The sequence below is a fragment of the Bidens hawaiensis genome, unplaced genomic scaffold (assembly GCF_021521415.1).
Source record: "Bidens hawaiensis isolate Kalapana, Puna unplaced genomic scaffold, B.hawaiensis_p1.1 tig00005873_1, whole genome shotgun sequence".
NCBI lineage: Eukaryota > Viridiplantae > Streptophyta > Magnoliopsida > Asterales > Asteraceae > Bidens > Bidens hawaiensis.
The window spans coordinates 1,398,623-1,422,761 of record NW_027491386.1 but is presented as its reverse complement, the minus strand read 5'-3'; the positions used below and the strand labels follow the sequence as shown (position 1 = coordinate 1,422,761).

The 24,139-nt window shown below is 40.6% G+C and overlaps 1 protein-coding gene across 1 annotated transcript; it reads left to right on the top strand.

Moving 5' to 3' along the window:
- The first annotated feature begins 22,583 nt into the window (after positions 1-22,583).
- Positions 22,584-23,699, top strand: LOC143630990 (protein FAR1-RELATED SEQUENCE 5-like). Its single transcript, XM_077099860.1, has 3 exons — positions 22,584-22,760; positions 22,841-23,408; positions 23,485-23,699. The coding sequence occupies exons 1-3, from the start codon at positions 22,584-22,586 to the stop codon at positions 23,697-23,699; spliced, it is 960 nt and encodes a 319-aa protein (XP_076955975.1).
- The last annotated feature ends 440 nt before the right edge of the window (positions 23,700-24,139 follow it).

Here is a 24,139-nt window from a genome sequence, read left to right as displayed (position 1 = left end):
TATTCATGCTGGCCCACCGGCTCCACCTACTCATCAGATACCATTTTCTCATGTGTGTCATTGGTGTAGACACTGTCTTGAAGTCTTGGCACTTCAACTTGTTAAGAATCTCTTATACATAGTTAGATTGATTAATGAAAATTCCATCAGCTTTTTGTTGTACCTGAAGTGCAAGGAAGAAATTCATTTCCCCCGTTGAGCTCATCTTGTACTTGGATTTCATCACTTGCTCAAACTCCTTGCGCATTTGTTCATTTGTAGAGCCAAAGATAATGTCATCCACATACACTTGAAACCGCAGCAGATCCTTGTTCCATCTTTTATAGAACAGGGTTTTGTCAATAGCTCCTCTACAGAAGCCATTGTCCAATAGATGGTTTAACAACTCATCATACCATGCCCTTGGCGCTTGATGCAGTCCATACAATGTTTTGCTGAGTTTATAGACCTTGTTGGGATGCACTGGATCTTCAAATCCTGGAGGTTAAGTGACATAAACTTCTACATCTATCTTTCCATTTAAAAATGCAGACTTCACATCAAGTTGATAGACTTTAATATTCATTGATGTTGCATATGCCAGAAAGATCTTGATAGCCTCTAGTCTTGCAACTGGAGCAAAAATTTCTTCAAAGTTCACTCCTTCTTCTTGTAAGCATCCTAGAGCCACCAATCTTGATTTGTTCTTGATCACTATGCCCCCTTCATCTTTCTTGTTCCTGAACACCCATTTTGTTCCAATAGCATACTTGCCTCTAGGCTTGTCAGCTAAGTCCCATACATGTAAGTCTCTGAATTGGGCTAGCTCTTCCGGCATAGCTTCTACCCAGCTGTTGTCCTTTAAAGCTTGATTGATGTTCTTTGGTTCAACTTGGGATAGGAAGCAGGCATACAGGCAGATGTTTGCTTTTTCAGAAGAGCTTCTAGTCACTCTCTCATGCAAGTCTCCTATGATATTCTCTGCAGGGTGATTTCTTTCAACAGAGGTAGTCTGTACAAATTGTTGTGTAGACACTTCTGTCTCAAGATTGGTCATATTTAACTCAGCAGTTTCATTTTCAATTCTTTCTTAACTTTCACCAGCTTCTTGAAATTGATTAATTTCAGATGATGATCCCTCATTTGATCCAATTTGTAGAGAGTCAAACAAAGACTGAAACATCTATTCAAATTGATTTGTCCCTTTAGGCTGAGCAGGTTGTTGACTTTGAATTAGTTCACTCTCCACATCACTTGGACCTTCATTAGAGACTTCAACTGCAGCATCTTGTCCATTCATCTCAACTTCAGCAGCTTCATGGTTGCTTCTCTCAAAGTTAAATCCATTTGGACTAGGAGCAACAGATGACCACAGCTTGTCCAGATCAACTTGTTTTTGTTTTCCTTTGTCTTCAAATCTGGTTCTGTACATGCTATCATCCATATCTTCATTATAAATTTTGAAAGACTTGGTCATCTTCTCCAAGTCAAAAAGCCATTTGGGACCTTCAACATTGTTAAAATGGTTTTCATTGAAAATTATGTCTGATGACACAATGACCACCATGTGCTCCTTCACATAGACTCTATAAGCCTTTGAATGAGATGAGTATCCCACAAAGAAACATTCCATAGATTTTGACTGGAATTTGTTCAGATAGTCCTTTGTATTCAATAGTGAGCATCTGCATCTAAAAGGCTTTAAGAACTTCACATAAGGCTTTCTTTTAAAGATAACCTCATATGGAATCTTATTTTGAGTCTTGTTTAGTATAACCTTGTTCTGCACATAACATGCAATGTTGATTGCTTCTGTCCAGAAAGTGACTGGCAGATTTGTATCAGCAATCATGGTCCTTGCAACTTCAATTAATGTTCCGTTTCTTTTTTCTGCAACACCATTTTGCTCAGGAGTTCTAGGTGCACTTTATTGTTGAAATATCCCCTTAGAAGTGCAGAATTCTTCCATTATTCCATTCTTGAATTCTGTCCCATTGTCACTTCTAATGACTTTCACTTTTCTTTCAAGTTGATTTTCCATTTTCAACACATAGGTTCTGATCAATTACGGGGTCTCATCCATGCTGCCCATAAAGTATACCCAAGTAAATCTTGAGTAATCATCTGTGATCACTAGGCAGTATCTCGTCTTTCCAATACTTGGAACACTTACTGGACCAAATAGATCCATGTGTAATATTTCTAAGACCTCATCAATGGTGTTTATCATTTTGCTCTTATGTGAGGATTTATGTTGTTTCCCTTTAAGGCAAGATGTTCATTTTTCTTCAAACTTGAATTCTCTTGTGGGAAGGCCAACAACATGTTCACCTTTCACTAGCTTGTTCATGTTCTTCAAGTTGACATGACACATCTTCCTATGCCATAGTTTGGTCTCATTTTTAGTGGCTTTGGAAACAAAGCATGAACCACCTCTAGACGTAGCAGTATTCATTCTCAGTTCATAGAGATTGCCATTTCTTGGAGCCATCATCATGATCATCTCAGTTGGAATCATAAAGTCAGGCTTCAGAATTAGGCAGTGTTCATCATTGAAGGCCACCTTGTACCCTTTGTTACAAACTTGAGAAATGCTGAGTAGATTGTATTGTAGTCCTTCAACATGTAGCACATTCTCAAAGGATACCTTGCCATTGGTGAGTGTTCCTCTTCCAACAATCTTCCCTCCATTTTCATCACTCCCAAAAGCAACAGGACCTTCATACTTTCTTTCATAATTGATAAGAGCACACTTGTCACAGGTCATGTGCCTGGAACATCCACTGTCCATATACCATAAGTCATTACTGTTCAAGGACTGTTCCTGCACATACACACAAAAGGAATCAGTTAGATTCTGAGTTACAAACTGCATCAGTTTGTAATTAAGTTTCAGGTGAAGATTCATCAGGAGTTGGAAGTGGAAGTGGAAGTGGGTCTTCATAGACAACTTCACATTCTTCTTCTGAGTCTGATTTTGACCCAACTTTCACAACTTGTGACATGGTTATGTTTTCAGTTTGCTCAATCGCATAGTCTTTCTTTTCACTTAACTCCTGCTTAGTCTTCTATTGAAATCCTCTTGGTTCATAACCCTGCTTCATCAAGAATTTTTCATCCCCATTCAGAACACCAGGTCTCATATTTGCTTTTCCTTTATCAGTTGACCTATTATTCTTTGCAGGTTTGCTTGATACCTTTTCATCATCCTTGATCTTCAACCCTTGTTTCAGTCTCTTTTCCAAGACTGATCTATTCTCTTCATCACTTGAACTTTTCTTTTCTTCATTCAGGTATCTTTGATACATCTCCTTGTATCCTTTCATGTTAAATCCACAAACCATATCAAGAACCACAAACTCTTCTTCTTCAAACCAGCAAGAGTCAGTATGATGACCATAGGCATCACACTTCTTTCACCAGACCTTGGCATAGCTCAACATGTCTTCAAGCAATTGCTTTTCTTTAATTCTGTCACTTGGTTTGGGGAAATCAAAGCCTAAGGATGTTTTTGGACATAGAGAGTTGCTGAAGTCCATTTTGATTGGTTTGTTTAGATCAGGCTCCAAATGATATTTTTCTTTAACAAACATTATTGGCTTTAACTTGGATGGGGTTCTTGAACAGCTTCCTCCTTCTGCAACAAATCTTCTCATTGGAACATACTCCACATCTCCAATGTCAAATAATTCATGATTTGAGAACACTGGATAGATTAGAGGATGGGACTGATCATAAGAAGATTTCATTGCCTCTTCATTTCTTCTTTTGATTTCTGGCTATGGTCTTGCACAAATGTCAAAAACCACCTGTTCTTTTCTAATCTTTTCATAGTGCTTCTTCAACTTTGGAGTCATATTTGGCAGAAGAGGAATCTTTTCATTTTTCTTCTTGCTTGATCCCTTTTTCTTCTTGACCTTAGATGATTTTGTGTTGCCACAACTGCGGTTACTTTCCTCACTGGAGTATTCACGCCATTTCTTTTTCTCACTTTCCTTCTTTGCATTCTTCTTCATCTCTAGTTCCTCATTTTGTTTCACTGCAAATTCTCCATTCTCATCCACAATCACATCATCATACTGTTTTACAAAATCAGCTTTGTCATCAAACACATTCTTGAATTGTTTCAGATATTCATTCCTGTTTTCCTTGTCTACTTTCAGTAGATAGATGTCACAGAAAGGTGGTGGCACCTTTTTGTACTTCTCTTCCTCTGTCACTTTATCCATAAATCCCACTATATTTCCTGTAGACACAAGGTTCTTCAAGAATTCCATTTGAATCAACAAATCTGCATTTTTCAACTTCTTTTCAGCATACAATTTTTTCAAACCCTCAATTTCAATTGTCATTTTTGATTGCGTTCTGTATGCTTGCATACAATCTTCCTCAAGCCCCTTGATTTGATTCTCATAGGTTGCCTCACTTGCTTCATACACATTCAAGAATGCTTCCTTTCTTTCACACTCAGTTTTCCATTTTCCAACTTCCTGATTTAGTTCATTAATTGTAGTAAGAAGATCAGAAATTGAAATATCAGAATGTACCTGCGCATTAGAAGATTCTGGCTTGTCCTGCACTTTGGCCATAAAGGCAACATTCGCCTTCTCAATCTCAACTGCGTGGTTACTCCAATAAAACTCCCCATCCTGAGGCACCCTTGTCACTGCAACGTTTCCTTGATCCCTAACATGATTCACATTGTTCTGATTAGCGTGAATCTGCAGTTGGTTGTTTCTTTGGGGTTGAAAGGTTTGTTGCTGAGGTCTGTTTTGATTATGATAGGGGTTTTGGTTGGTGATCTGATTTCTTTGATGCTGGAAGTTCTGATTCTGATTTTGATAAAATTGATTCTGATTCACTTGGTTACCAGCTTGCTTGGGCATGTTGAACTCTCTTGCAAAGTGTCTTGGTTATTGACAGTTGTAGCAGATTGCTTTAGATTTGTCAAAACCTAGTCTCTCATTCGGTCCATTGAAGCTTGATCTTCCAGTTCTGTTGACAATTTCTTGCTTCTTACAGCCAACATGGCTGCCTGTCACTTTATGTCCATATCCTCCAAGTCATCAGCATCTATTTGTTCGAGATCTTCCTGCACAATGCTTGTGTTTATCAGATTCTTGGCTACAAAGGCATTATATGACTCAGTAAACATGGAGAACAAAGCTTGGTAGTCTGTTCCTTGATTTGTGTTGTTCTGCACAAATGTTGACTGACCACTTGCTGTTGAGGCCACATCATCTTCTATTAGCTGAACATTAAATCTTGGCTGACCACCACAAGTTGAATTTGTCTCAGATGGCTCTTCAACAATAGGCTGCTGATTCTTGATTGAGAGATTTCCCATAGGAGCTACTAGAGCATTGTTCACTTGAAAACTGGGTTTATCTTCTCTAATCACGTTGTTTTCGATCATCTCATGTTCTGCAGCCTTGAGAAATGCAATTACATCATCCAACTTAAATTTGGGGAAACTCACCTTTTCCTTGTTGAATTTGCTGGCTGTGTACCACTCACCAGACAAAGATGATAAAAGCTTCTTGTTTAGCTCGAAATCAGAGATCTGCAGATCAGTTGTTCTTATGTCATTAACAATCACCATGAACCTTTGCAGGACTGATTTTAGTCTTTCTCCATCTTTAAACTTGAACCTATCAAGCTGTTGCTTCAGTCTATCTTTCTTGATATCTCTCAGTTCATTATTTCTTTCAAACATATCAACAACTGCATCATACATTTCTTTAGCATTTTTGTGATGGTTGACGGTTGTCAGTATCTCCCAAGACAGACCTAACTTCAGCATAGACAGAGCCTTATCGTCCCGTTTCTTCATTTTTAGCTCAACGGTGGCATTGTTGTTCGGAGCTGTTGAAGGAACATAGTTTCCGTCAGTGATAGAAGTCCAAAGCTCTGGGTCGTTGTAGTTTACAGCGGCTTGAAGAGTACTTTCCATTTGATGAAATTTTCTTGTCCAAGCAATCTAGGAATCTTGTTCGTAGAGACTTCATGGTCTTCCATTTCAGCAGATCTAGGTTTTGCAGCAGAAAAAACAGAGTAAAACTTCCAGATTTTTCACGAACCTTCTGTCCCGTGGCCTTCAGCGAGCTTACAAAGCTTTGATACCACTTGTCAGGACCGTGAGTCGGGTGAAACCTTAGAAAAAGGTTGACAATAACACAACGACTCTGTAACCCAAATGCCTATTGAATATCCCGGCGGAATCAGGATATCCAACAAGTCGGATGAGGAGATACCGGACGGGTAACTGTCAGTCGGAGTTAAACCATATATGTTTCCAGAGTCGGACGAGGAGATGCCGGACGGCGCTAACGGTCAGTCGGAGTTAAACCAGGTTTCGTTTTATCTTTATTTTTTACATGTTTGTACATAGTTGTAGATGTTAGGACAGAGATTTGGTGAATGGTTTACTTTAGAAATTTGTCTAGGCACCGACCGTTTAACGGTAACCCTAGTTCGCCGGGCCTCCTAAACTTAAAATAGATTTCCCGTATTGTTACCGTTAGCGCTAAAATTTTTATTATATTATTACTATTAAAATATTAAAATTATTATTAAGATATTGTTGTTATGAAAATATTATTGTTAGAATACTATTATTGTATTTATTAAAATAGTATTATTATTATTAAAATAATAATATTTAAATTCTATTTAAATATAAATTATTATATTTTTATTATTATTAAAATATTATTAAAATAATTATAGTAAAATACTATTAATATATTAATTATTATATTATTATTATTTTTTATTCTAAACATATAATTATTAGTATTAAAGCATTTAGTTTTCTATTATTATTAGTACTAAAATATATTATTATTAGGTACCTGATGTACGCCATAGAGTCAGATGTCGGGGTTAGGCGGCGACGCAAGACTTTCGGAGGTACGTTTGTATAACGTATTGTATAATATAATATAATACAATATAATATAATAATATTATTATATTATTAATATTATATTATGTTATATTTATGTTAGTGAGTTTTTCTATTATTATATTATATTATATTATATTATATTGTATTATGTTATATTTATGTTAGTGAGTTTTTCTAGAAAAGCCCACCAGTATTGTCTTATTATGATTTTTTTTCCTTATTTTTATTTCTTTTCTTTTCTTTTGTTATTATTAATGTTATTTATGATTATTATTAATATTAATAATATTTAATTATCAAATAACATATTATTATTGGAAATTCGATAAAGGGTGTTTAGTAGCAGGACTTATTTGGGAAAATTGACAGTGCGAAACGAACTTTTAAATTATTGGCTGCTTTCGTTATGGGCATTTTCAATCAGTTACAGTGGCTTACTTGGGAAAACTGGCATTTCCAAACGAACTTTCAATTTCTTGGTTGCTTTCGTTATCGACATCTCAAATCTGGCTCTTCGATTTCTTCGAACTCCAACGGTCTTGACCGCCGGTCACCACTGACAACCGTAATTGTGTTCACTCAAACACATATCAGTCGTCACTAAACTTAAGCTTAGGCTTGTTATTAGTTTTATTTTTAGTTGGGGGTATTCTAAGTTGTTCATGTTGCGTATATTAAAGAATTATCGGCTTTTATATATAAGTGTATATATATATAGTAGATGTGCGGTATACGAATTCATTGCGTCGAGATAACCAGCACCAGATCGAGACGCTAGTTTGATGAGTTTGAATCTCTCGGATCCACGGTATCCGCTAACGGCAGTGAGAACGGGAGCCCGTACTTTGGACAGATAGGTGGAAATTCGGTCATTGCTCCAACATAACGAGCACCAGATTAGGATATTAGTTCGCACTTAGCTGAACCGGTTGACACGTATGCAGACGTGGGTTTAGGTTCGGTGCTGACCCGGATATTAACACGTATGTTTACAGCATTCGTTGACACGTTTGCATAATACACAATGAAAGCACAAACTCAAACAACAATCCATACAATAGCAATTGTCTTCGTTATTCTTCTCTTCTTCTTATTTGACTGGTCGTTGAAGAGAATTGCTATTGTATGGATTGTTGTTTGAGTTTGTGCTTTCATTGTGTATTATGCAAACGTGTTAATATCAGCGCCAGCACGGAGCCTAAATCCACGTCAGCATACGTGTCAACCGGTTCAGGTAGGTCCCGGCTAATATCTCAGTTTGGTGCTCGTTGAGCTGGAGCAATGACCGAATTTCCACTTATCTGTCCAAAATATGGGCTCACGTTCTCGCTGTCGTAACGTATACCGCGGATCCGAGAGATTGAAACTCATCAAACTAGTGTCTCGATCTGGTGCTGGTTATCTCGACGCAATGAATTCTTATAACGCACATCTACTATATATGTATACGTATATATAAAAGCCGATAATTCTTTAATATACTCAACATGACAAACTTAGAATACCCATAACTAAAAATAAAACTAATAACAAGCCTAAGCTTAAGCTTAGTGACGACTGATATGTGTTTGAGTGAACACAACTACGGTTGCCGGTGGTGGCCGAAGGTCAAGAACGTTGGAGTTTGAAGATATCGAAGAGGCGGATTTGAGGTGCCGATACCGAGAGCATCCAAGAAAGGGTTCGTTTGGCACTGTCAGTTTTTCCCAAGGTAATCACCGTAACTGATTCAAGATGTCCATAACGATAACAGCCAATAAATTGAAGGGTCGTTTTGCAATGTCAATTTTCCCATATAAGGCCTGCTACTGAACACGCTTTGCCGAATTGTGAATAATAATATATTATTCATAATTAAAATAATATTAATAATAATTATTATAAATAACAAAAACAAAGAAAAAAGAAAAGAAAAAAAAAGGAAAAAAAAACATAACAAGACAAGTGGGTGGGTTTTTCTAGAAAAGCTCCCCTATCGGCCACGTATAGACCTTTCCGTGCTGTCGTTTTATGACTAAGACGCCGCGTATAGGCCTATACGTGGCGTCTTAGTTGGATTACAACCTGCCCTTCAAAAGCTGGGCTAGGTTGTCAACTCGTACCTTAGCCGCCACGTATAGGTCTATACGTAGCGTCTTGATGTTGCTGAATTATTGGAGGTCGGCTCCCCTCCTTTCCCTCCTTTCCTTTCTTTATTATAAATGTTGTTGTTGGACACTATGTTTCATTGTTCAACGAAAAACAATACAACATTTGTACTATATACACCCAGAATGTCTTGGTTTAACCATTTATTTCCATAGGAGGACCCGGGTTACGTTGCTAACGATCAGCCTGGCACGTCGTGGTTACCCGACTTGAACCAGGTTTCGTTATATATTTATTTATGTAGGTTCCCTGGACGGATCGCACGAGATATCTCGGTCTACTCAGGTGCGGAATCCCTGCGTAGATCGTTACGAGTATAGAACTCGAATCACACGAACACACGAAACGAACACACGTTATATATTATAACTCAAACACGTGATGTAATATCACTGTTACAGACTCTCGTCCTCACGTTACAATGAACTCGAACTACTGACACGAACTTAAACGACGATTACAATCAACCCGTAACCTAGGACTATTTATACACGACAACTTCGCCTGGCATGTTCAGGCGAAGTTGTCCATAACTTCGCTTGACTAACAAGTTCGCCTGTTAAGCGAACTTGTCAGTAACTTCGCTTAAACATACAAAACATAATTAAACATTACAGACTCGATTACAGACACTAGACTATGAACTACTGACATTATGCACCAACAGACTCCCCCTCGGCAGTAGCTTCATATCTTGATCTTTAAGCACTTGTCTTGTAATCTTCAATCTTGTATCTTCACGCATGCACTCCTTCTCTAACACAAACTGACACAACTCTTTGATACTTCCTCGCTTCGTCCTTCCAAGCAGGAATATAAAAGATTTTCTTCTCATTAAGCACCTTCAGATCAGCCTGCGATAAGTTTACCAAATGCATCGGATCGTAAACTCTTAGGAGCTCCTGTTCATCCTCGTCTTCCATTACCGCCTCTGCTGTCTCACAATCCACATACCACCACTTTAGGTCTTTAAGCACATCCTTGGGCATTAGCTTCATCGGTACTTCTTTAAGGCACCGGATCGGTTTATACTTCATGACCATCCAAGGTTTTCCATCAGCTCTCAAACCTCTATCCTTGTCTTCAACAAGTTTTCCCTTCTGCGGTTTCAACAGCTCAAACTTCTTCTCTTTTATACTCTCTCTCCATACAATTTTCTCAATGACTCTAGCCATATTATCGTCATTTTGATTGATTAACCCCAATCTGGCTAAGTCTTTCACTTCACATTCCGGCAGTGTATTCAACGACCTTAACATTCTTTTAAAATACTGAACGCCGTCATACCGTTTAATCACAAAGAGCTTCAACTGCTCATCATAGATCCAACAAATAATCCCTTTCTTCGCTTCAGCATAGCCTTTAATATTGTAACTCTTCTTAAACATTGTAGGGACCGCTGGTTTCTTCGTTTTGATGAACCACTGAGCATAGCCTTCCTTCCACCTAGGCTGCTCTTCCCATTCAGTCTCATCATTTTCCATCTCATTACCCATATCGGCTTTCTCAATATCTGGGATCTCGTGTTCAACATTTTCTTCTACTATTTCACCTTCTTCAACATCTTCTTCAATCACAATCTGTGCGCCAATCTTCTCAATCTCCTCAATAGGCAGCACATCATCATCAAACATCACATCATCATCTAGCATATCATCATCTAATTCTTTCAAAGCATCAATCACATCATCTTCATCATCAACCATCACCACCTCATCACCACCAACTGCACCTGCAGACTCCCCCTGAGCTGTGGAAGTTCCAAGAGCTTGAGTAGTTCTTGGCAACTCACCACCTGCACCTTTCGATGCATTGGGATCATCGTCTCTATCATTTCTCTTCTTTGTCCTTAACTCGTCGCCTCTACAGCCTGTCTCCCCCTGAGATGCCAAGAACTCCTTCATAGCATCTATAATTCTCCCATGTTCAACCAGGAGGGACGACTGTAGTTGATTCTCTGCTACAAGGCGCTGAATAGCCTGGGTCTGGATAAAGTTTATCCTCGATTGCTCTGCCACGACCCGTTCAAGTGCAGCTATTCTCTCCGAGTCTGAGAGGGTTGCATCGAAATCAAACCTCATGTTAGATGTGTCTTGAGTATACTCAGCAGGGATCTCGAATGTAACCGGGACATCAGAAGCAGTTGTGGACGTAACCGCAGGTGGTATCGTGACCGACAACCCTGCAGTTGCAACGACTGTCGACTCTACAAATTGTGCCACCACCTCTGAAGGAGTAAGCGTTGGAGGTGGTAAAGACACAATCTCCGGAGTCGTCAGCTGGATAATAGTGATTGATGGGATGCCGACAGCTGATGTAGCCACTACGGGAACTTCCGCGGCGCTTAAACCAGTGACCTGTACAGATGTAGGAACAATCGACATACCTGACAGTGCGGATGGAGCGAAACGTACAACTCTTGAAGTCTCTCCAGCTCCCATACCTGCACCTGTCCTTTCCCGTCTTGAACGTCTAATCAACTTGTGAATATCCTCTTCTTCTTCTTCTGACTCAGTATCATCAACTGTCCTCTTTCTCTTCCCTAACGTCCTTTCTCGTGTCACCAACATCCTTCTCGCCTCATCCATAACATCATCAAGATCTGAGTCAGCCACCGTCGTAGCTGCTCTAGTAACATTCACTTCCCGAACCTGTGCAGCAGAGACCTGCACCTCTTCTTGCGGATCAAACCGGTCCATGTCGAAGAATCCTTGGCCGCCAAATGCAGCATCAAGGTCTACATCCTCCTCAGCCGACACAACAGGCACAGCAGGTACATCTCGAGGTGCTCCTACCTGTCGTGGTTGAGGGTCTCTGAACTCATCCCCACGAGCTGGCACATACCCCGGGTTTATTAAGTACCCAAAGAGTGGAGTATGCCTTGGACGCAGTTCAGGCTTGCTCCTCGCACTGGATGTGCGGCATTGAGCGAAGATGCGTTTGCTCACATTCTCCACGTATCGTATTGGGCGTCGTTGAGGCAACGTGGGAGCAACATGATTCAAGATCATCTGAATGAATCTTGGATACATGATGAACCTCTCACGAGCCATCGCTCTCCTCTGTCTATCGATCTCATAAAAGACCATCTGACTGAAGCTATAACGTTTGTTATAAGTCAGAGCAGTCATTGCGGACTGCATGGTCGCACCCATCCCGTCAGTGCCCGCCTTCCTCCCTGACATGCAGACAATTATTACGTGCATGAGGAAGCGCCACTGATCGAGTAGGAAACCCTTCCTCCTCTGAGTATCACCTAATGGACCAGAATAGCCCATTCGGAGAAACGCTCCATCACGGAACGGAGCCACAAACTCTGTAGGGTCATCCCTAGTCTCCTCACCGAACCGTAAAGCCAACCGTATTTGTTCAGATGAGAACTGAACCTCTTGATTGTTGACGGTTGCTCGCATAACCGGGGGCTCAACGCGGCAATCGTATTCCACAGTCTGCCAGAAATCCTCGATATTTGGTAAGGATATCGGCAGAGTCGTAGTGATAGCGTAGAATATCCTCGAGCGAATGAGGAATGTGATTATCTCGCGGTAATCCTCAACACCGCTCGCTTCCGGGTCTAAGGTGATGAACATGTTGTGACCTGGGAAGAATTGCCTCTGATTATCTCCATCGTCACCTCCAGCACCTCCAGCACCTGCTACTGCAGCCATATCTGCAACAAACGAACCAAGTTAGATAAACGTTAAGGCGTACCACAAGTTCGCTTGTTACCATGTGCGAAGTTGTGATAAAATCTGTAGAGGCGAAGTTAAAGTTGGGGCGAAGTTGGGAACAACTTCGCTTCATCTTTAAGTTCGTCTAATAATTAATTAAAAAATTAAAAGGTCCGGGCGAAGTTAATGATAACTTCGCCTCACCACAACATCGCCTCAGGCGAAGTTTAGACTCAGGCGAAGTTACGGATAACTTCGCCTAAACCTTAAGTTCGCCTGAATCTGAAACGGCGACAGTAAGCAGAATCTAAGTATGAAAATCTGATGTTTCGGTCAATTTTGACGATTGAGGAGCCTAAAACACATGATATTAAGAGTATCTGGACGATCGTTTTGTTCATGACCACGTAAAACCAGTTTTGACAATCCGGTAACAAAGGTCGATCGACCGAGGTCACGAAACAAGTCGAAACGACCTCAGATTAACATCAATGAACATTGATTATACGATATGATGACCCAACAAACCTATAAATCTGTTTGAAATCGAAGAAAGACAGTAAAGATGAATCGACAGATAACTTCGCGAAGTTATCTAGAAGTTCGCTTAGGGTTTTACTGATAAGTTCGCTGAATTTGAAAATATGAACAGTTTGACCTTTGAAAAACCTTATATAGGGACGATGTTATACAGGCGAAGTTACGGTTAACTTCACCTAGGCGAAGTTATTCACAAGTTCGCCTGTTTAACAACTTCGCCGATATTTACAAAATCAACCCTTATAATTTGAACATTTTTCAATTAACTTTTAAAACTTCTCTTTAAGAATTAAATGACACGATCAAGTCCAAGTAACCAGATACAAAATTATAAAACTACCTAAGTACAAGAAACTTTTAAAAAATAAAGTATAAGGGATCAAATTTCAGTCTCGATAGGGACTACTACGTTTTAGAAAAAGATCCGAACAGAAATCATACTAATTACGTGACTGTCACATAGATCCGTGTTTAGCTGTATTATGACAGAAGGAAACAGGTTGTAGGCAGTTAAATAACTTAAGATGGTTTTCATCGTTTCTGTGATACGAGTTAATTTCAATTAATCTCAAAAATTAAGTGGGCAACAACTCAGAGATTATGATGCCTCCTATCTATTCTCAAATCATATTTGGCTTTCCCCAAGTCACCCCGAATTGACTTCGACCCTTAGTGTCTGATTAAGTATGTAATTACTCTTCATCTGCTTCCCGTTCTCTTTCTTACTCCTTGATATTTTGAACTCTAGAATGTTTCAATAACTCATAAGTTTTTTTTTTTTTTTTTTCAAACATTCATATAGACTTCAGAGTAGTAAACAACTGCAAGTCCCGAATCTGGATCACTGCAGTTTCTTGAAACGCTATCTTCACGGGAATCAGAACACTTACGGGCTCGTGTATGACTGGGTAATCGCTTTTCTGCCTATCATTCGGAAAGATATATATGAAGACATGCAAAACTCGTAAGGAGTTTCCACGTAAAATCAAGTAGATTTAGTTTGTATCACATCTACTTTTACGCACCATAAAAAGCTACCATGACATACAATAACTGTCCTAAAGCCTTTTAAGCCTAATAACTTCACTAGTTAAGCACACAGAATCAGTATATCTATCATTTTCCAAGGTTGGATCAATTTTCTGTTAAACATAGCAAACGAACTTCTTACGAAGTAGCAGACTTGAAAAATAATTTCATTTCCCTTTAAAAATTTTAACATTAATCGCCCCGACCAAAACAAAGTCTTCAGGTAAACGGCTATCCCGAAGATCCAATGGATCAGCTGGACCGACCACATACTAGTATGTGTCCTTCTAACTAATTAATATGATCGACTAATTTTAAGCGAAAGAATGAAAACTCATCATAAACCGCCCCGGTCACTTTCAGTCCTTTGGTTAATGGCTATCCTCAAATTCTACAAGTAGAGAATGAGGACCAAAACATATCCGAAGACAAGCCCTTCAAACTGAGGCAACCGACATATTTTTAAGCGATAGTGACGTTTTTTTTTTTTTTTTTTTTAAATATAATATGAAAAGCATGGTTACTCGGGATTGATCATCCCATTCAGCTCGATAAGGTTTTGAAATCTTGTTTTGTCAAACGCTTTAGTATAAAGATCAGCGAAATTATCAAGCGTATCCACCTTTTCAAGCACAATCAGTTTCTTCTCAGCACAATCCTGTATAAAATGATGACGTATGTCAATATGTTTAGTTTTACTGTGCTTCACGGGATTGTTAGTTACTGAGATAGCAGCTGTGTTATCAATGCAAATAGGTGTAAGTAAGAAATTCAGACCATAGTCGCGCAACTGTTGTTGAATCCAAAGAACCTGGGAGCAGCAGTTGGATGCTGCCATGTATTCTGCTTCACAGGTTGAAATTGCGACTGAAGTCTGCTTCTTGCATTGCCACGACACCAATCTGCCACCAAGAAACTGACATCCTCCAGTTGTTGACTTCCGACTCTGATTGCACCCTCCATAATCAGAATCTGTGTAAGCGACTAGCTCCAAGTCTCCTCCTCTCGGGTACCACAACCCCAACTTCGGTTTGCCCTTGGATACCTCAGTATCCTCTTCACACCCTTCAGATGAGATTCTTTTGGGTTTGCCTGAAAGCGTGCACAAAGACAAACAGCAAACATTATATCAGGCCTAGAAGCAGTTAAGTACATTAAAGAACCTATAATAGCCCGATATTGAGTTGGGTCCACATCTGCATCACCGTCTGACTCAGCACCCAATTTGTGATTGACGCAGATTGGAGTGTCGAATGGAGTGCTGTCCTCCATCTTGAAGCGTTTGAGCACATCATGGACATACTTGGTCTGATGAATGAACATCCCATCCTTCTTCTGATCAACCTGCAATCCTAAAAAGAAAGTTAGTTCACCCATAGCACTCATTTCAAACCTCTTTTTCATGACGGCCTCAAAATCTTGACACATGGAGACTCTTGATGCAGCAAAGATAATGTCATCCACGTAGACTTGCACCAGCAGGAAGTCGCTTCCATCTCTCTTGAAGAACAACGTGCTATCTATCTTCCCTCTTTCAAACCCATTTTCAAGCAAGTAATCTGATAAAGTTGAATACCAGGCACGAGGTGCCTGATGTAGTCCATACAATGCCTTGCTTAACTTGTACACGTGATCAAGAAAGTCTGGGTCAGGAAAACCCGGAGGTTGCTCAACATACACTACCTCATCAACTTTCCCATTCAGAAACGCACTCTTCACATCCAACTGAAATACCTCCATCTTCTTATAAGCAGCGAACGCCAAAAACAATCTAATGGCTTCCAACCTTGCAACAGGAGCGAACACTTCATTATAATCAATCCCCTCTGGTTGATTAAAACCTTTAACGACTAGCCTCGCCTTGTTTCTTATGATAATCCCTTTCTCATCTCTCTTGCACTTAAACACCCATTTTGTGCCTATCGCATGCACATGCTTCGGTTTTTCAACCAAAGTCCAAACTTCCATTTTCTTGAATTGAGCCAACTCTTCTTACATAGCTTCGACCCACGAGCTGTCCTTGAGAGCCATTTGATAATTCTTCGGTTCAATCTGGCTGATAAAGCAGGTGTACAAGCATTCGTTGAATATCCCTGTCTCCTTGATGCTTGTGTAAACACAGGTGTGCTCATTCAAACTACGTCTTGTTTGTACACCGGAGGACACATCACCAATCACATTCTCCAAAGGGTGATCTTTATGAATTCTCGTGGTCGGAACAGAACCGACATGCAAATTGTCTTCCAAGTTAGAAGAGAGCTCGTCAATGGTTGTTTCATGCTGAGAGTGAAATGGATTGAAAAATTCTTCTTCAGTCGAGGCAGCAGGGGTATCGACAGCATTTGATGAGGAAGGTTGACATTTATCGATCAGCTGTCTTTGCAATAGGTTTTCTTCCTCATCAAGGATCATCTTCGTAGCAACTCTCTCTTCTTCTTCAGCAATATCCAAATACGGTATGTTAAAAGACTTAAAAAGTTTAACATAGTCGAAAAACTCAGCAGGTCCGTTGCTTGGTTTTGGCGGTTGGTAACTTGTGATATCGGTGTTACACACCACCTCAACCTTGCTGGTCGATGTATTAAAGACACATCTGTTGGGAGTCCCAACAACATAACCGACTAAGATTCCTTCATCGGCTACTTCACCAAATTTAGAATTTGTCTTCAAAATCGAACAAGGGGACCCGAATGGTTCAAGACCACTCAAGTTGGGCTTTCTCCCATGCATAAGCTCATAACACGTTTTACCAAGTCTTTTAACAGTTAAGACTCTATTCAGAACATAACAGGCTGTAGCAACAGCTTCAGCCTAAAACACCACAGGAAGCTTTGAATCAGCCAGCATTGTTCTGGCTCCTTCAATTAATGTTCTGTTCTTCCTTTCAGCCACTCCATTCTGTTGCGGTGTATACGGAGCGCTGTATTGGTGTTCAATCCCTCTCTGAAGGCAGAAGATCTCCATCTCAAAATTCTTGAACTCCGTTCCATTGTCACTCCTGATGAACTTAACCCTTTTATCCATAACGTTCTCAACTTTGGTAATCAAATTCTTCACCATCTGAGCCGTTTCGTCTTTTGATTTCAGGAAATATACCCACGAATATCGTGAGTAGTCATCAGTGATCACCAAGCAATAAGAAGTTCCTCCTAGACTTTTTGCATTCACGGGACCGAAGAGATCCATGTGAAGCAACTCCAGAGTACTGGCAATTGAATTGACTTTCTTGGTGAGATGGGATTTCTTGTGCTGTTTTCCCTTCTTGCACGCTATACATTTATCTTCAAAATTGAAATTCTTCAAGGGAACGCCCAGCACAAGTTTATTCCTGACAATGTGGTTCATCTTCCGAAGATGAATGTGTCCCATTCTCCTATGCCACAATTCGGACTCCGATTCGCTCGCTTTTGTCATAAGGCATGATTCTTCCGTGGCCATTTCAGTCGACCTCATATCCATAATATATGTATTCCTTTCACGTGGAGCCTTCATCACAATCCACTCCTCTGGTATCTGAAAACCAGGTTGCAACACAATCGCCTCATTCTTTGTAAAATGAACGGTGTACTCCTTATCACAGATCTGCGACACACTCAGCAGATTGTGCTTCAATTCTTCTACAAAGTTAACTTTCTCCAATGTCATCTTTCCGTTCGACACCATTCCCATTCCTGTAATCTTGCCACCACTTTCACCGGCAAAGCTCACTCTCCCTCCTTGAACAGGTTTCAAATCGTGTAACAAGTATTTGTTACCCGTCATGTGCCGGGAACAGCCGCTATCTACAACCCAAAGATTGTTGGCAGCCCTGTTCAACTGTTCCTGCACAATAAAGCAAAAGATTAGAATTTAGGGACCCAAGACCAATTGGTCTTGGATCTATATATCCCAAACTTTGGCTTTCCAAAGTTAGTATCTCGATAATTCCTGTAAGTCCTATTAGGATACCTCCTTGAAGATTGATTGTGAGGCCTACCAAACCTTTGTGAATTGAAAGAATTATAGCTTGTGGTTTGGTTATTAGCAGTGTAAAACTGAGATTTGTTTCTATGAAAACCTGAATTAGTCACATTTTTGAATTTTAAATGGTTTTCATTTTTAACAGTATGATAATTACTATTAGACTTATTCTCAGTTTTAGTAGGCCTTACACCTCTGAATCGCTGCTTCAGAGGGCAATCTGCAACTAGGTGCCCTAATTGATTACATCTAAAACAACACCTATGCTCAACTTTTTTATCAACCGGTGTTTTAGATGTCGAGGCTTTATTACCGCCCGTTCGTCTCACATATGGTGGGACGTACGGGTTTAGTGGAGTACTCTTTTTATTCGTCTTATCTTTTACTCCACCATTGGATAATACCACCTCCTCTTTTGCCTTACCAGACTCGGATGACTTATCCGAATCTGAAGAGACTGGACTTAGATCAGAAATTTTAACACTTGAAACAGGCGAACTTGTTTCGCCTCCACTAACATTTGGTTCTTTACAAGTTACTTTAACTGGTACTGTCTGAGCAACCTCAAAGTCAACAGATTTCTGAACACTAGGGTTAAAAGTGTAATTGTGATTATAAGGTGGTGGAACCTCATGATAACCGATTCCTCCTCTCTTAGCAGAGGAACCTTGATCACTAACAAGGTGATCAAGAATAGCAGAGGAATTTCTGAACTGCTCTAGTTTTCTATTCAGTTCCACCACTTTTACCTGGTGATCAGCAATCTGTTTTTCTCTATCAGCAATTAGTTTGGTTTTATCCTCCAAAACTTCATAGCTTAAATCAATCACTTCAATTTTTTCAGCAAGTTTTGTTTTTAGACTTTTAACATCTTTTTCACAAGCTTTTATTTTGACTTTATAGCTATTTTCTCTTGCTTTTGTAAAATGATGATCTTCTTTTAGGGTTTTAAATTCAGCATCCAACCTAATATACTGATCGGTTATTGTTGCTAATTGCTCAGACAAGTTTTCACATTTAGAGCATGTAGGTTTAGAACATACCTCGGAGAGCTGGTCATTAACGTCTGCCATAAGAGCTTTTTCTTCTCCGGTAACCTTCTCATTTTCTTCAGTTTCAACCTTCGCCAAATTTGCCTGCTCAAAAGTTTCTTTAGAATGCAGGTTCCAGTTGTATTCACCATCTTCTCTGGACATCATTGCACTATAATCTTTAGAACCCCCACTTTGCTGTGGAGACCTGCCCTGACTTCGTTCCACACGCTCATTCCTGCATTCCTTTGCAAAGTGACCGTTTTGCTGACAATTGTAGCATCTCACCTTTGTCTTGTCAAACCCTGGCTTTCCACCGACAAACTTTCTCCCGGTCTTCCTCATAAACCGCTTCACTCTCCTTACAATCATGGCCATCTGCCATTGCAGATCCATTTCCTCCAGATCATCGGCATCAATCTGGTCATAATCTTCATCCAACATAGCTGGATCAACAACCTTCCCTTGAATGTAGTTCTCATAGGAAGCAATAAAAGAAGCATAGAGACCAAACTGCTCTTCAGCAGACTTGACACTTATAGGCATCTTGGAGTAGTTGTTGCTGGGAATACTTTGAGAGCAACTACTCTTGCTTACCTGGGGTTGAGAACCACTCGATCCACCTGCTACATAGCAAACATCACCATTTGTGTTGACTGACACATGACCCTCATGTGATGAGTTTGCGCCCGACTCTCCCTTCGAGTAGTAGGCAGCAGATTCAGTCTTCGATCCTGAGCTAGTGTTGACTTTAGCTCCATACATACCTGGATCTTGAACCTGATCCATAGGTGTCTCTTTTCTGACCATGTTAAGCTCAAAGGTTCTGAGCTTGTTGACTGCCGTTTCTAGATCATATGTGGGAAAGTCTTTGTCTTCCCTCATCAGCACAGTGTACATCTCCCATTTTGGTGGGAGAGCATCTAGAAGCTTCTCAACTATTTCTTCTTCTCGGTAGGAAATTGAATAGTTACTCAATTCAGTCATCAGATGGTAATATCGAGTGATAATATCATCTAAAGATTCATTCTTCAAATACTTGAAGACTGAGAACTGGGTTTTGAGCAATTTTATCTTTGAAGCACGGATTCCAACATTCCCTTCAAATCTGTTCTCAAGAGCTTCCCAAAGCTCTCTTGCTGACGTGTACTTTCTAAACGTATGAAGGATCTCTTGTGGAAGAGCCATAGTAATAGCAGCATGAGCCTTGCTCTCGGCCTCATACATCTTTTTCTCTTCTTCTTCCATTTTGCTATACTTTTTGATTTGATCACGACCTTCATACTCCATAACTGGTGGAATATAACCATCCTGGATGCATACCCACATCTTCGCATCCTGGTACTTGACATATTGTATGAACCGATCCTTCCATGCAACGAAATCGGTTCCCTTCAGCAACCTTGGGGCCTTAGTAGCTGACCCCGCTTCAACTTCCATCTTCACTAACTCAGAGATGTTAATCGACGACATCTTTCCCGAAAAGTAAGAAACCCGAAAAAAAAATCAAAAATTTCTGAAAAGAACTGTAGGAGAAGTTACGGATAACTTCGCTTAAGCCTTAACTTCGCTGCTGATTAACTTTGCTGAAGAACTTCGCAGATGATTAACTTCGCTTAAGGTAAGCGAACTTAGGAGGTAGGCGGAGTTGTAGAGAACTTCGCTGAGTTAGGCGAACTTGAGAAGGTAGGCGAAGTTGTGGATAACTTCGCTTAACCTTATATCTTCGCCGAAACCCTACTTATCCTGACGGCAACTTCGCCTGATGAACACGGACGTTTTTGCAGATCTGAAATCTGGATTTTACGAGGTTTTTGACGGTGCAAAGGCTTGAACACGATGGTAGGAGGTAAGATTGACTCAAAAACACAGAAAACACGCCCCGCGAATAGTCAAAACGGGACGAATTCTACACCCGCGTGAATATCCCGAACCACACAATCGAGCAAAAGCTCTGATACCAATTGTAGGTTCCCTGGACGGATCGCACGAGATATCTCGGTCTACTCAGGTGCGGAATCCCTGCGTAGATCGTTACGAGTATAGAACTCGAATCACACGAACACACGAAACGAACACACGTTATATATTATAACTCAAACACGTGATGTAATATCACTGTTACAGACTCTCGTCCTCACGTTACAATGAACTCGAACTACTGACACGAACTTAAACGACGATTACAATCAACCCGTAACCTAGGACTATTTATACACGACAACTTCGCCTGGCATGTTCAGGCGAAGTTGTCCATAACTTCGCTTGACTAACAAGTTCGCCTGTTAAGCGAACTTGTCAGTAACTTCGCTTAAACATACAAAACATAATTAAACATTACAGACTCGATTACAGACACTAGACTATGAACTACTGACATTATGCACCGACAATTTAGTATGAATTTTGTAGTTTTTTTTACTAACACATGCTGCATTACGTTTTGTTAGGAGTATGTCGGGTATGATACCCAGCCCGAACATTTTTATGGTAACACTGGCTCGCCGGGCTTGCCAAACTTGAACCAGGTTTTGTTATACAGTCTTTTTGTAAATATACGGTTATCTTATTATTATTTTAATATTCTTATTTATTATTAAAATATTATATTTTATATTATTATAGGTATTATTATTATTAATTATTACCACTGGCACTGTTTTTTGAATTTCTAATTTATGTATGGTAAGAGTACCCCGTGTCGGATTACGGTAGACAGCTTTCGAACCGGTCATCTGTCGCCTGGTCGGATTATGGAGGTCAGGCTACGTCATCGTACCATCCACCAGTAGCAAATGATTCGTTTTATGGAACCGAGTCTTCATCGCACCACGGGCGAAATGATTATGCCGGGCCAAACCCAAATAACGAAGATGGGTACCATGACAACTACATACGCGAGGTGAAGGTTCGTATAAAACAGATGCTGTAAGACACCGTGTGTTTTGTTTAAGTTAATATTATTTGTTTGTATGTTATTTAATAAACGGCTTAAGAATGAGCGTAAAACTGTTTCAGATTTTTGAGAGCCGCGAGGAGCTGGAGAAATGGGTAAAAGTTAGAGGACGAGAGCATGGGTTTGTTGTTGTGGTCCAGCGGTCAAGGAAAAACGCCGTGGACCTTTCATGCAATCGTGGAGGCAAACCCAAAATAAAGGCGAAGGTGAGACGTACCGGCAGCATTAAAAAATGTTGTCCGTTTAAGATCCTGGGCAGGTACGACTCGAGGGGTGCATGTTGAAGGGTTCAAGTGGTAAACGAGACTCACAACCACGATCCCGTTGAATTCGAGGAGGGGTGTGCGTCTTTTAGAAAAATGAACACCGACCAGCGGGATATGGTTGAGAGTTTACACAGGGCCGGCGTGAAGCCGCAAGAAATCGAAGCAGCCCTCCGCGAAAAGTTTCCCGGTGTGCAACATGTATTAAAAGATATATACAACCACACCGCCAAGATTAGGAGGGATAGGCTACTCGGCGACACCCCTATGAAGGTAGTTCAAAACATTTGTAGTTTTAATGTGTGCTTGTCGTGCTTGTAATATTTAGCAAAGTTTTATTTCATCCAATACAGGCGCTGGAAAACTTTCTCGCAGGCAACGGTTTCACGTTCTATACCCGAGAGAATGATACCGACGACAGGACGGAGGAAATTTTCTTCTGTCATAGTAAGTCGCATAAGATGTGGCGTGCGTTCCCCGAGGCGCTGATGGTTGACACGACGTACAACACCAACATGTACAACTGGCCGTTGGTTCAGTTTATCGGAGTGACCTGGACATCACAGTCGTTTTGCATTGCCGCCGCGTTTGTGATCAGGGAACGGCAGAGGAACTTCGGCTGGGCTCTGGAGAAACTTAAACAGATGCTCTACGACTATATGGAGCCACGCGTGATCCTGACTGATGCGGACCAGGCCCTCATGAACGCATGCGACGCAGTCTTCCCTAATGCCACCAAAAATTTATGCAGGTGGCACATATCTGAGAATATAAGGAGAAAATTTAAGGGCCTATATAGCACGGAAATGGAGACGGACTTTGCGTACTGGTGGAAGGTCCTGTATCAGTCGCCGACGATTCAGGAGTACGACCACCGTCCCCTCAACATGGAGCGTCATTTGATACGGGACGATAGAGTCGGTGAGTCCTTCGTAGCACCTGACAGTTTTTAATAGCCTAAACATACGTGTTAATAACGTTTCCTTTTATTTTTCAGAGGTCTGGCAATACATTCGCAAGAGCTGGCTGGATCCATACAAACACAGGTTTGTAGCCTGCTGGATCGACGAACGCCGAAACTACGGCAAAACTACGACGAACCGAGTTGAGAGCCAGCACGCAAATCTAAAAAGGTACTTCAATGGAAGCAACAACTCGCTCGACACAATTGCCAGGCAAATCCTTAAAATGGTCAACTCACAGATGAAATAAATCGGTAAATCTTTTGAAGCCTCCCGCTCGAAGGTCATGGAAGGACATCGACAACACGTCTGGTTGAAGAAGCTAATAAACAGGGTGTCGATTCACGCTCTGGGTCTACTTGTGAACGAGTATGGGTTGATAGACATGATGCGCGACGGCGGCGCTTCATGCGACCACCATTTATATTCGTCTTCGGGGCTGCCATGTGCCTGTCGGATTGAGGGATACATAGTTAACGACACGTGTATCCCAATAGAGGATGTTGACCCGTTCTGGAGGAGGCTTAATTTTGATCCAGCCTGTCCGCCGAACGAAGAGCCAGACTACACAGCAGGTCTACGGGACATCACAGATACGCTATCGTCCATAGATGACCCTAATCAAAAGAAAAGTTTTTTCGCCAGGCTCTTGTCTGGCATTCCAAGGAGATCTAAAAAGAAGGAGCCAGA